This window comes from Physeter macrocephalus, chromosome 9, assembly GCF_002837175.3.
Source record: "Physeter macrocephalus isolate SW-GA chromosome 9, ASM283717v5, whole genome shotgun sequence".
Classification (NCBI taxonomy): domain Eukaryota; kingdom Metazoa; phylum Chordata; class Mammalia; order Artiodactyla; family Physeteridae; genus Physeter; species Physeter macrocephalus.
The window spans coordinates 74530942-74544925 of record NC_041222.1 but is presented as its reverse complement, the minus strand read 5'-3'; the positions used below and the strand labels follow the sequence as shown (position 1 = coordinate 74544925).

At 46.6% G+C, this 13984-nt stretch overlaps 1 protein-coding gene across 3 annotated transcripts in view; it reads left to right on the top strand.

Annotated features, from left to right (window-relative positions):
- The window catches only part of SPMIP6 (sperm microtubule inner protein 6), a 14219-nt gene extending 1165 nt beyond the window's left edge, over nt 1-13054 (top strand). Inside the window, exons 2-7 of one of the 3 annotated variants that reach the window (XM_028494071.1) lie at nt 7012-7156; nt 9370-9485; nt 10480-10555; nt 10770-11004; nt 12255-12341; nt 12791-13054. In XM_028494071.1, coding sequence (XP_028349872.1) covers nt 7012-7156; nt 9370-9485; nt 10480-10555; nt 10770-11004; nt 12255-12341; nt 12791-12896 — 765 coding nt within the window. In that variant the 3' untranslated portion in view covers nt 12897-13054. Of the gene's footprint in view, nt 1-7011; nt 7157-9369; nt 9486-10479; nt 10556-10769 lie in introns of all 3 variants that reach the window. The other 2 variants (XM_007100731.4, XM_028494069.2) reach the window with 2 other exon arrangements.
- Nucleotides 13055-13984: the final 930 nt, after the last annotated feature.

Sequence of the window (13984 nt, the reverse complement as noted above, 5' to 3'; positions counted from 1 at the left end):
GGGGAGGCCCGCATACCAAAAAAAAAAAAAAAAAAAAAAAAAAAAAGTGCAAAGGGCCTGAGGCTGCCTGTGGGCTCTGCCTACAGGCATGTTTTTATGCATGCTTATTACAGTCTCCTGTGTCTGTACTTGAAGACAGGTGGCCAAGTGGGGCTGTGAGGCTTTCACAAAATGGAGAGAAGATCTGTAAGTCTAACTGTGACTCTGCCCAAGGGAGTTTATCTGTGTACCACCCAACAAAACTTTGCTGAGTATTTACATGTGTCAGGGACAATGTGGTTACAGTGAAGGGCCAAGCCATGCCTTTGAGGATCTCTCGGCAAAAAGTGAACAAAGTAGGACTGCCCAGTGTGGAACATGCACCAGCAGAGGCTTGTGCTGGTATAACAGCCAGAAAGCCACTCCCGGGACTTGAAGGGCAGGTCTGCTAAGAGATCCAGAAGAAGGATGCTCCGAGCAGAAGAGAAATGTGAGAAAGGGCAGCCCAGGGGCAGGGACCCACCAGGAACTGAGAACTGGAGCAGAGGGAGAGGCCAGACCTATGGTAAGAGAGAAGCCTGCAGACCATGAAGGGCTTCAGGTTGTGTTGAGAAATGTGGTCATAATGGTCCAGACTTTTGAGTCTGGGAGTGTCATACTTGGATTGTGAGTGAAACACTCTGGCCACTGTGGCAGGAGATTGAAGGGGCTGGAGTTGAGGGCAGGAAGCCCAGTGAGGTGGTGAAGGATGAGGGAAGAGGATATAGGTGGGAGATAAGGAGAGACTGTAGCAATGAAAAATAGGAGAATATTTTTGAATAGGAGACTATTGTTGATACTCTCAATAGTACTCTCCTACTGTTGAATAGGAGAGTCTTTTTAAAATAATTTTTATAATTACAAAATAAATATATGCTCAATCAGAAAGTGGGTATCACTCAGAGAAGCACAAAGAAAATGGCCTATAATTCTCACTACCCAAAATAACTACTGTTAATTTATTATTATATGCCCTTTCAGGAAGCAAATATTTTTTTGTGAAGGTGGTGTCATATTGTATACTAATATTTTGAATCTTGCTTTTTTCACAAAACCATATACCAAGTACATTTTCCTGTGTCAAAAATATTCTGTAATGTAATTTTAATGACTATAGTATAGTATTTTATTTTATGAATGTACCAAAATATGGTTGAGGAATCTTACAGTATCAGAAATTTAGATTATTTATAAATAAATCTAAATTTATAAATAAATCTAAATTTTTCTAGTATAATTATTCTTGTACATTCTTTGTATATATCAACTATTCCCTTAGGATAAATTCATAGATAGAAATTGTTGAGGGAAAGGATATGTGAATCTAAAAAAATTTGCATATACACTTCAAATTGCTGTGATAAGGGTTATAATAATCTACATGCCCACCAGCAAAATATGAGAGTGTCTGCCTGCTTTTCCAAACTCAATAGGAGGGAATTTTTAGGAAGCAGATAACACACCTTGGTCACCATCTAGATATAAAGAAGAGGGGAGAGATTAAGAGGACTTCTGGGTTTTGGACTCTGGAAAACTGGAGGAAGGGCAGTGCTACCAACTGAGATTTGGAATTGCAGATTAGAGAGAGATTAGGAGTTCACCTGGGGACAAAAATATTCAAGGACTTCCAGGAAAAGATGTCTGCTGTGTAGCTGGATATACTTATCTGAAGCGAAGGAAAGGGGTTTGGGCTACAGACATGAATTCTGAAATCAACATATAGGAGGTAGCTGAAGTCATAGAGATTGCCAAAAAAAGAGTAAGAAAGTGGCCAAGGATAGGACTTGGGAGAATATCAATATTTCAGGAGTAGGTAAAGGAAGAAGAGCCATAAAAGGAGACAGTGATAGGACAAAAATCATAGAGAAACCAACAAAGACAGCATTATTAGACAAAGCTCGGTGTCAAATGCTGTCAGCACAGAAAGGGATCTCTTGGATGTAGTAACGCTTAGCCGCCTGGCTAAACAGCTTCAGTGAGTGGTGAGAAATGAAAGTCAGATAGCAGTGGGATTAATAATGAAGAAAAAGGCTTCCGCTTCTGACAGTATGGTGGTCTAGAAACTCTGAAGGGCCCTCCTGCTTCCAAACAACTAGGTCCTGCATAAAAATTAATTTTCATTTTGTTTTGGAATGTCAGTGGAGATGAGTAGTAAGTATGCTAAGAAGACAGGATTGCCGTGAGGACAAACGCCACTATCAGTACTTACAAGCAGGAGTTTAAGCCTTAAGCTAGCTGAAAGGTGGAGCAACTGAACCTGTAAACTCCAAACTGAACCAGAAAGTCCAGTGATCTCTGGCTCCCTTCCTCCCTGCTACCCCAACACACACACACACACAGACACACACACACACACACACACAGACACACACACACACACACACGACGAATGTATATCTTCTATGGTGGAAAATACCCTCAATGTAGGTTTCCAGGTATCCTTAGAATATGGTCAATCAAATCTGAGCTCACAATAAAAGACATAATGAAACAAACCACCATATGACAGAGTCAACAGAAACAACAAACAGCAGCCTTAAACCTCCAAGGATGTCAGATATTGGAAATAATAGTTAAAGAACACAAAATAATTATGAATTTTTCTGAGCAAAATGTGAACTCATCAAAATGAGGATGCAACAAGAGATTATATTTTTAAAAGAATGGACAGATTTTTTAAAGAAACGAAATTTTAGAAACAAAAGATATATGTGTTAAAACCAAAACTCAATGGATGGATTAAGGAGCAAATTAGACACAGCTTAAGAACATCAGTGAAATGAAAAACAGAGCAGGGGGACTTCCCTGGTGGTCCAGTGGTTAAGACTCCATGCTTTCAATGCAGGGGTCACGGGTTCCATCCCTGGTTGGGGAACTAAGATCCCACAAGCTGTGCAGTGTGGAAAAAAAAAAAAAAAAAAAAAAACAGAGCAAAAGAAATTTCCCAGAATGCAGCACAGAGAGACAGAGAGCTATAGAAAATATGGAAGAAACATTAAGCAATATGAAAGAAAGAGAAGATCCCACACAACTATTTGGGGTTCCAGAAGGAAAGAGCAGAAAGGAGAGTAGTCATTATCTGAAGAGACAAAGGCTCTTGATTTTCAACAACTAACAAGAGAAATGAATCCATGGATTCTTAGGTAACACATGAAACTGCACAATGCCAGCTTAAGAGATGACCTTAAACACATGCAGAGAGAAATTATTTTCAATGTGTCTTCCTTTCAAGAACAAAAGAAAGATAAAGACACTTAACAGACAAACAAAAACTAAAATATTTACTACAATAAGACTTATAATAGGGGGCTTCCCTGGTGGCACAGTGGTTAAGAACCCGCCTGCCAATGCAGGGTACACAGGTTCGAGCCCTGGTCCGGGAAGATCCCACACGCTGCGGAGCGGCTAAGCCCGTGCACCACAGCTACTCAGCCTGCACTCTACAGCCCGTGAGCCACAACTACGGAGCCCACGTGCTGCAACTGCTGAAGCCCTCACACCTAGAGCCGGTGCTCCGCAACAAGAGAAGCCACCGCAATGAGAAGCCTGTGCACCACAACGAACAGTAGCCCCCGCTCGCCTCAACTAGAGGAAGCCCACGCACAGCAACGAAGACGCAACACAGCCAAAAATAAAAATAAAGTTTTTAAAATAGACTTATAATAAAGGAACTTCTAAAGGATACACTTTGGGGAGAAGGAAAATGATAACAAAAGGAAGGTCTGAGATGCAAGAAGGAATAGTGAGCTAAGGAACTGGTAAACATGAGATAAATTTAAACAAACATTGTCCATAGAAAATAATTATAATAATTTTTAACTTGTAAAATTTAAAGAAAAAAACAAAATATTGGAAAACAATATCATGTAAATTGTATATTGCAAAACAATATCATGTAATGTACAAGGATAGGAAAGGAATTTTTACAAAAACTGTCATTATTCACAGATGATACAGTTGTGTTTATAGAATCTACAAATTATTAGAATAAGAGAATTTAGAAAGTTGGATGAATTTAAGATAAAAAGCATATTTAGGAAGCATAATCTTAAAATATATATATCATTTTAGCAACAAAGAGTGAGAGTAAGTAGAAATAAATCTAACAATGTGTGCAAAACTGTATGGATAATATTATAAAACTTTGAATACTTTAAAAAAAATACTTAAATGAAGAGGCATAACATGCTCATGAATAGGAAGAGTCACTAACATAAAGATTCCATGCAATTCTGATTAAAATCTCAACAGGAGTTTTTGAAGAATTTGACAAGCTTTCTCTAAAATTTATAAAGAGCGAAGGCCCAAGAACTAGCTAAAACACACCTGAAAAGAAGGGGACTTGCCCAGTCAGATATTAATATTTATTACCAAGCTATAGAAATTCATAAAGCATAATATTACTGTAGGGATACACAAATTGATTAATGGAATAAAACAGACCAGAAATGGAGCCACACATATATGGAAACGATATGCAACAGAGATGACTGAAAGTAAAGCTATGGGAAAAGATGTATCAGGCTTGGGGCAGCATTACAAATCTGTGGGAGAAGATAGATTACTCAATGAGATAACTGGTTATTCATGTGGATAAAAATTAAATTGATCCCCTAATTCACACCAAACCCCAAAACAAATTCCTGACAGATTAAGGCATAAATATGGAAAGTAAAACTGTATAATTTTAGAAAAAATTACGAAATTATCTTAGATTATGGATGGATTTCCTAAGTCACAAAAGCACTACATAAGAGATGAATAAATTCAACTATGTTAAAATTAAGAACTTATGTTCATCAAAAGACACCAAAAAGAAAATGAAGTTACAAGCCACAAACTGAGAGACGATAATTGCAACATGTAACTGACAAAGGAATATGTAGAATATATAAAGGACTATAATTCTCTGGGTTAAAATGAACACATTTTGACTCCTTCCTAAAACCCCTCAAAAACTACAATAAATGCATATTTAAGACATAAATTTGCAAAAATAGTGAGAAAGAAGGACAATGACAACAAAATTTCAGAAGCTGGAAAGTGTGATAGATAAATAGTAACTGACACAGCAGATCTGAGAAAGCTGAATCCAAAGCCAGCAGTGGGAAACACAAGACATAATTCAACTTAAAACTGCAGAATTTTTAAAAGCCTCAGAAATTGGTAATACTAGGTTTCTCTGGAACAGAAGATGGGACAGGACCAAGGCTGAAACAACAATTATTTGAAAGCTAAGAAGCAATTAAACCCCCTCTTCTATTCCATGCCATAGGGTGACTGCTCGCCCATCTCTGCAAAAGTCAGAAGGCTTATTTTTTGGCAAGGATCTCAGGACTGGGGATTCCAGGCCCAGCTAAGGTCAGGGTACCGTACTGAAAACAGATGAACCTCCATATGCTGAATGCTAAACCCCCAGCAGCCCTCTTTTCCACTAGGTTCTCAGAACAATGGCAGCTAGGTTACTACTCTCAAACCAAAGACTGAAAGATTCTCTTCCGAGGGATCTGATCAGCCCAAGAGAAAAGACCTAAAGATACTGACAGAGTTTGCAACAAAGAGTCTAGCCAGAGCATCCTACAATGATGCCTACCCACAGCTCAAAGCCTCCAATGAGCCTTTTTAGTCTCCTACTCATAAACATGAGCAGACAATCAAAGATTACAGACATCTGAGGAAAGCCTCGAATGGAAACACAAAAGAGTCTGTGAGTTCTTCTAAATGCTTATTTGTGTGTGTGTGAGCGTGTCTGAGTGTGTATGTGTAGATGTACATCTGTACATCTGTCTATGAGGGTATCTGGGTACACAGATCCATGTGTATGTCTGGACGTGCATGTGTTTGTGTGTATGTAAAACTCAGGGGAGTGCTAAGTCATGGGGCCCCTCCACCCATATGGAGTATGACTGTGTAGGATCTGCCCACAGAACAAAACCTCAGCTGGGCACGGAGGATCCAAGAAGCCCCTCAGCTGAGGGGTTTTCAGGGGAGTAGGAGCAGCAAGGTCTCATCCCAGGCCAAGAGAAGCCTCTGCTCTTCGGATCATAAGGGTGAAATGCGGTGCAACGGTGTCATCCCAGCACCTCCTGCCCACTATGATGAGAAAGTCCTTTCTGGTGTCTGACTTTGCTGGGTGTCCCACCCCTGTAACCCAGCTGCCTTTTCATCCCAGCTGCCTACAGAGACATGGGCCCACAACTAACTTGGCAATGTGCCTTTAGCTGAGGACAAGGGGGCCCTTGATCTGGGCTTCTACAGATCCAGCCAAACAAGGGGTGTTGGAATAAGATGAGGTGAACCCCAAGAAGCAGAGGGGCCCAGGTCCTGAACCAAGATCAGGAAAAAAAATCAGGATAGGATGAGGACCAGCACAACGTAAATGTCAGGGTCAAGGGTAATATTGGTGTCAAGATGAGAGCCACAGCAGAATTAGGGTCAGGTTGGAGTCAGAGAATTAGATTTTAAAGTAGGTGCCCCTCTGGCCCCATCCTTCATCTCCTTCAAGGTGCCAGATTCACAGAGAGCCCTTCCTGTCCAAAACACCTGCCTAAGGTAGCCAGCTCCCAGGGCAGCCAGCCTTTCCTGAGGCTCCAGGTTGTTCCACGGGCCTGTTGCTCTGTTGGGGAAGACCCAGGCCCTGCTCCCAGGCAGCACACAGTCTGGAAGAAAGAGGACAGGAACACCCAGCTCTGCCCTTATAGGTCCCAGTCAAGGAAAGGACAGAAATGAGAAGAACATGAGAAAACCACTCTGACTGAGGGAAAATGTTGGGTTCCAAGTCTGAGCCTTGGATGAAAGAAAAGGAGAAAAGGGTGATTCAAGCAAAAGAACTATGCAGAGGGAACCAAGGCTGGCCTGGGGATCCCTCTGGCATAGGGAGAAGGTTGGGAGACCCATCTGGGCTGAACTCAATAGGGGCTAAATCTAGGTCCAGCTGGATACCAAGGCTGGGGTGTCCATGCACCTAGCCATCTCCTCCCCTCTCCTTGCCAGGGCCTGACTCAGACTGTGCAGCGCCACGTGGATCCTGAAGCCCTGCAGAAGATGGTCAAGTGTGCTGTGCAGGACTACAGCTATAAGATTTCCATACCAGGCCACCCCTACTTGCCTGAGAAATACTGGCTCTCTCAAGAGGAAGGTAGGGCCTCACCCATCACCCAACTGTGACCCCATTCAGTGACCCCAACAAAGACCCTACACCTGAACCCAACTTGACTTCTGACCTCCACCCTGATCCTATACAAACCTTATTCCCATCCTCGACCAGGGCTTCTTCTCTAATTACCCCCATTCCAGCTTGATTCCCAACCACCTGGCCTGACCCTGATCCTGACCCCTGACCCTGGAGGAGGAGATCCAGGCTCTGCCTTTTGGGAGCTCCCAGTCTATGCCAAAGAATTGGAAGAGGCCTTGGCCTTATCCCTAGAGAGATGGAGGGAGTATTAACCTCCTCCAAACAAATTCCTCCATGTGTATTCCGGTGCTATCTCCTCCCATCTTCTTAGTGACCCTGTTCCACCAGGTTCCCTTCTCTCCTGCATCCCTCTACCTCACCACATCTCCCTCCCCTTAACCTGGAAGCCTTTTCTAATTTCCTCCTGTCTAAAAATTCTCTCTCGCTCCTCCCCTTCATAGCCAAGATTCTTGGAAATAGAGTCTATGTCTCTACTTCCTCACTCCTTATGCCTTATGAGAAATTATCTTTCTCATTTGGTTAGGTGTTTATTATGTCTCCCTGTACATTCCAAAAGAACAGAGAGTCTTGTTTTATTTAGAGCTTTGCCCCCTCCATCTAGAATAGCAGCAGGCTTCCTAAGTATTTGTTGAATGAATTGATGATTAATCTTCAATTGAAATTGGGAGTCTGCATCTCCTACACTCATGTTTAATGTTTATTAAAACTGATCTTGTATGGTTCTAATTACCTCATCCATGGGACTCTTCAGTCTTTTCCTCATGAGACCTACCCTATGTATTTCACTCTGACCACTCTCTACTCTGTGAAACTCCTTCCTTCCTCAGCTTCTCTGATGCCTCAAATTCTTCTCTGATGCTTCAAATTAGTCTCTTGTCTAATCATTCTGGAAACATGGGGTTCCTCGGGATGCTGATCGGAGCCCTCCTCTCTCCTTATTCCTCTCCTGAGACCGTTTAATCTAACCCACATCTTTAATTACTGACAACTCTAAGTCTTTATTTCTAGCCTTGTCCTCTTTCCAGGATTCCACTTTCCTTTATCTGATTATGATCAAATTTACCTGAATGTCCCCAAACACTTCAAACTCAGTATGTCCAACCCACCAACCTAGAACTCCAAGTCCCAACACACTGTCCCACACATACACGCACCTGCTCTTCCTCTAGGGCTCCTAGAACTCTTTTCCTAATCTCTCACATGTATTCTTTCACACTGTTAGCGCGGTGGATCAGAGAGGAACTTACAGGACACTTAGGTGACTGGATGGGTGGGGCTTCAGAGGGTTTTAAGTAGAGAACTGTCTTGGTCAGATTTTCATTTGTCGTAAGTGCCACAGTTTCTATGTAGAGATCGGATTGTAGGATTTCAGAATGAGGCAGGAAGACCAGTAGGCTAATAACAATAATAATCACAATAATAATAATGGTGATGATTGATGATGATGATGATAGTTTTCTCTGTGCCAGGCATTGTTCTAAATGTTTTACATATGATAACTTATTTAAATCTCACAACGACCCTATGGGGTAGATAGTGTTATTACCCCCATTTTAAAATTAAGGAAATAGAGACAAGGTGAAATTAATTAACTAGATCAAGGTCACACACAGTTAATATCTGGCAGAGCTGAAATTTGAACCACAGGAGTCGGTCTACAGAGTCCATCCTGTTAACCACGACATTATTGTCTCCTGGTTTAGGCACTGCAGAGATACAGGAGTGATATCATGGGGAACTGGAAGAAAGTTCAGGATAGGATGAGGACCAGCACAACGTAAAATCACTGGAAGTGATTTTAAGGAGGCAGAATAAGCAAACTTTAAGCCTGGATTTGGAAGATGAGAGGGAGGATTTGGGAGGAGGCCCGTTTCCAGGGTTTCCAGGTTGGCTGATTCAGAGAGGGTGGTGCCAGGATGAAAAGTGATCAGCTCAAAGGACCCAGGCTCCACTCAGAAGCTTGTCTTAGGTGGGATATAGGCTGCATCTCAGTGTCTAAGACAAGTATGGGGCCAGGCTGGGCTTTTCTGGCCTAAGGGAGATGAGTGAGAGTCCAGCTTTGTGCTGGGGATCAGAGGAAAAACATCTAAGGGGTCCCAGATCCTGGGGCAGAATAAGGAGTAATACTGTCTTATGTCTCCACCCCTATGATCAAGCAGACAAATGCAACCCAAACCACCTGTGCGGTAACCGGTATAATACATGGAGGATGGGACCTTACAACTGTACGGGCTGGAACAAATGTGCCACATACCTTCCTCGGCTGCGTAAGGTATCTACTGTGTCCAGCAAAGATTCCTGGGGCCTGGGACCACCCCCCACCCCCCATCTGCCTCCCAAACCACAGTGTCTGATATTTCACCATTAGTTTCTCATCCCTTTACCACCAACAATGCTCCAAGGCCTTTTCCCATTTGTGAGACTAGGGTTTATATTTTCTAGGAAACAAGGGAGCTCAGGAGTGAAGCAGTGCTGGGCCTCTGGGTCCCAATCTCTGGCTAGGCTCTGTGGAGACATGGCTGGTGTGCACTCCTTGAGGTGCTACCTTCCTGAAGCTTGCCACCTGGTGCCTTCCCACAAGGTCTGGCCAAGAAGTCATTGATAGGCTGAGTCTACCTGCTCCTCTCTCCCCTCCTTTGTGATGTGAGCAAGGACAAAGGAGGGAGAACAAGGCCATCCAGAGGCAGAGCAGATAGATACAGGAGAGTCTTCCAAAGAGATAGGAAAGAGTCCAGCCACGGCCCCAGGCATGAAGAAAGAGGGAAGATGTAAAGATAGCAGGCAAGAGTAGGGGCTCTTAACTGTAGGTTGATGGCCGACCTCAGGTTGACCGAACCCTTCTGAATCAGAACTTCCTCAAGAATCAAAATCAGCATTTTTCATAAGTTCCCCAAGTGATTCTGATGGGCAGGCAACACTGCAATATTGAAAAATCCCTATTAGAGAGACACGAAGACACAGCTACACAGAGTCAGCTAGGCAAAGAAGGGTAAAATCAGAGGCAAACGGTGAGACAGGGATGTCAGAGGTGCAGATCCAGACCTGGTCCACCTACAGCTCCACTTCCCCCACCCCCACCACCTGGGAGGTGGAGTAAACCGCGTTGCCCAGCGACAACCCCAAACACTCAGAACGTGGGAGAGTAGGGGAGCTTCTGGAGGGCGGGAGAAGGCGCGGCCTGGGACTAGTCTGCGTGTTCTGGGAGAAACCCCAAAGGAGGAACTCTTCCGGATCAGAGCTTGAGGCAGCGTGTGTGCCACTTCCAGGAGGCGGGGATGGAGACAGTAGTTCGAGGAATGCCCTTGGTGTACCCTCCTAAGCCGGAGCGACTCAACGCCTACGGTAACGGATGGTGGGACAGTGGAGGGAAATGGGTAGGCCAGAAGGACGGAGGGATGGAGACCCGAGGTACGGGGCGGAGGCCGAGGGCCCTGGAGAGGCTGTAACCTTGTCTCTATCTGTTTGTGTCTCCATCTCTTCCTGTCTCTGACCTTGTCTCTTCCCATTCCTGTGACTCTGTGTCTGGGTCTCCCGGGCTCGGGACCCGCGGGCGCAGAGCGCGAGGTAGTGGTGAACATGCTGAACCCTCTGTCACGGAACCAGCCGCTGCCGGAGATCACGCCCCGCTGCGGGTGTGTGGACCCGCTGCCGGGCCGCCTGCCTTTCCAGGGTTATGAAAGCGCTTGCTCGGGCCGCCACTACTGTCTGCGCGGCATGGACTACTGCGTCGCCGGGCCACCCTGCACCGAACGTCGCCTGCGGCTTTTGCGCACAGAGCGGCCGACTGCAAGGTTCGCAGGGCCGCGTGCTTAGTAGCCGGGCCCCGCCCTCAAGCAAGCCCTGCCCCCAGGGTCCCCGCTACCCCAGCTGCGGACGCTCCATCCCGAACCACTTCTAGCTCTGACCTGCCTCTGTGCCAGACCCCACCCCGCCTCCAGCCCGCGCGGTCCGCTTACTGGCGCCTCCCTGTCCCGCCCTCGGGCCTCACGGCCTGAACGTATGGCGGAGGCGGGAGAACCTGCACGGAGATACCCGAGTTCCTGATCCTATCCCTCCTGAACTGGGCTCAAGGTCAACCTGGCTCCTGTACGTCTTCTGGAGGCTCTGCCCGAGGATTTCTTTGAGGAACAAACTCCGCACACCAGTTTGTTCCCCCTTCCCACACCCGCCGGCCCTACCCCCTACCTGGTCACCCGGCCCTGGAGACGCAGGTTCTAGCTTGCGGAGTGCCATGTGTCCTCAGAACAGTGTCCCCTATTCCTGGGCCTCGGGTCACCGTTGGTAACGGGCAGGGTCATCGCTGGGTTCTAAGAAGGCAAGGAAGTGGTGACCGCATTAGCAGAAGGACCCTGGCCTTCTCGGAGCCCCGCACCACCTCTGGAGGTAGACAGCCTCGCGTGTTATTGTGGAGAAAACTGAAGCTCGGGCGCACAGCAGAAGCCCGAGCGCTCAGCAGAAGCCCAGACTGCAACGCGGCCTTTTCCCTGCACTTGGCGTTAGACAAGGCTGGCTGAGCCTGGGAGAACTCCAATGTCCGCGTCTGTCTAGAGAGCTGTGAAAGGGGGAGGGAGATCCTGAACCCTGTCCCTAACCCCGTGGTGATACCCCGTCCCTCCCCAGGCTGAGAGAGACTGATTCATTGTGCGAAACTGGGTCTTATACCTCACAAGGGCGTGGAGGAGCGAGAAAGTGCCTAAGCCTCAGAAACGTCGCCTCGTCGATAAGCTGGAGTAATTGCTGTCCCATGTTGAGGATCCGGGGGCTCCCAGGTCCTCAGTGACTGTATCCCAACCCTCCCCAGAGTACAGCGTTCTCCACCGCCCAGGGTGGGCGGCAGAAACGAGGCCTTAGGGGGAGAGGGACTTCAGGTGTCTTCCCAGAGGCGACGTTTCGAGGTCTTGAAGGGACAGGAGGCCGGAAGGGAGGATCTCCGAGCCGTAGGATTGACACCTGAAGTGCGGCTTAGAGTCTTGGTCTGGGCTGGGGCGTAGAGGGAAGTCAAAAGGCCCGACCCATTCCTGCCCACCGCTTCCTTCTCCAGGAGTGTATCGCCCTGCGAGCACCGGCCGGGAATGCAATGTGCTGTTATAACTCCCCCGCCGTCATACTACCCTTGTCCGAACCTTAGGTAAATCTGGCACACACACATGCAAATACGCACCCACACAGAAGCTGTAACCTTGGCATGGCAGGGGACCCAGGGACTAGTAGGGATAACTGACCGCTGCGATGCACCGACTGGAAGATGACACCAGGGGGCGATGGTGCCATGGGGAAGTCAAAGCTGGCAACTAAATGAGAGGGCATGGAGATGGCATTGAGGGTTTACAGGTTGGCAGTGGGGCTTAGAGTCAAGAGATCAGGGCGTTAGGTTCAGGGCTTGAATTAAAGGGTAAAAAGTCAGTGTTAGGGAGCGGGTATTGGGAATCAAAAATTTAACAGTAGAACCTGAGGTCAAGAGGTCAGTGTTCGAGCCTAGGGCCATTATTCGGGGCAAAATGTTGGGATAAGATTAGCATTGAGAATTGGAGTCAGACGTATGAGGGTCCAAAAGGGCCGACCCATCTCTCCCCACAGATGGGACACAAGTCACTTCAAGAAGGCTGGTGGCCCCCAGAGAAACAACTATGTCGTCCACCCTGAGTTTGTGTCCGAGACCTATCCTGACTACCACTGCCGGTAGAGCCCGGGCTGGCCGGGTCAAGGGGGCTGAACAATAAATAAATTCTTCATCCTAAAGGCTGCCTCTCGTGTCCTTACCCAGGAGGATCTGGCAATGAGGAGCCAATCACTCAGGCCTCCGCCAAGCCCCCTCAACTGAGATACAGTTTCTCAAAGTCATCTTGCCCTGAGCCCTCCCCACTCCATCATCTCAGTACTTCCCTTGGGTGGCCCTGAGTGCCCTCCTGACGCATGGCAGTAGCCCTATGAGGGGCATGACCTCCTCCTTTCCATCCCAGAGCCCAAACTAATGGGCCCACCTAGCCACGCAGGAGGGCCCATCTTCCTCCCATCCTAGGAGGGCACCACAGCTGCCGTTTCCCCAATATCCCCCAAACCTAGATGTCCCTTCACCCCCATATCTCAATGGACCCAGAATCGCCCATCCTGCAGTCAGAGCCATGTCCCTATACTCAAAGCTCTTGATCTCTGCTCCCAGAGTCTCCATCACAGCGACTCCAAAGTCCATGTTCAGATACCCTTGCTGCCCTCCCCCACCCAAGTCCAAGAGGTCCAAAAGAATTTTGGAGGGTTTCATGATCAAGAAATTTCAAATTACAAAACAAAGCCTTGGGGGCTTCCCTGGTGGTGCAGTGGTTGAGAATCCGCCTGCCGATGAAGGGGACACGGGTTCATACCCCAGTCCGGGAAGATCCCACATGCCGCGGAGCGGCTGGGTCTGTGAGCTATGGCCGCTGAGCCTGTGCGTCTGGAGCCTGTGCTCCACAACGGGAGAGGCCACAACAGTGAGAGGCCCACGTACCACAAAAAACAAAACAAAACAAAACAAACAAAAAAAAACAAAGCCTTGCATCATCAGAAAATCTACAAACAACAAATGTTGGAGAGGGTGTGGAGAAAAGGGAACCCTCTTGCACTGTTGGTGGGAATGTAAATTGATACAGCCACTATGGAGAACAGTATGGAGGTTCCTTAAAAAACTAAAAATAGAACTACCATACGACCCAGCAATCCCACTAATGGTCATATACCCTGAGAAAACCGTAATTCAAAAAGAGTCATGTACCACAATGTTCACTGCAGCTCTAT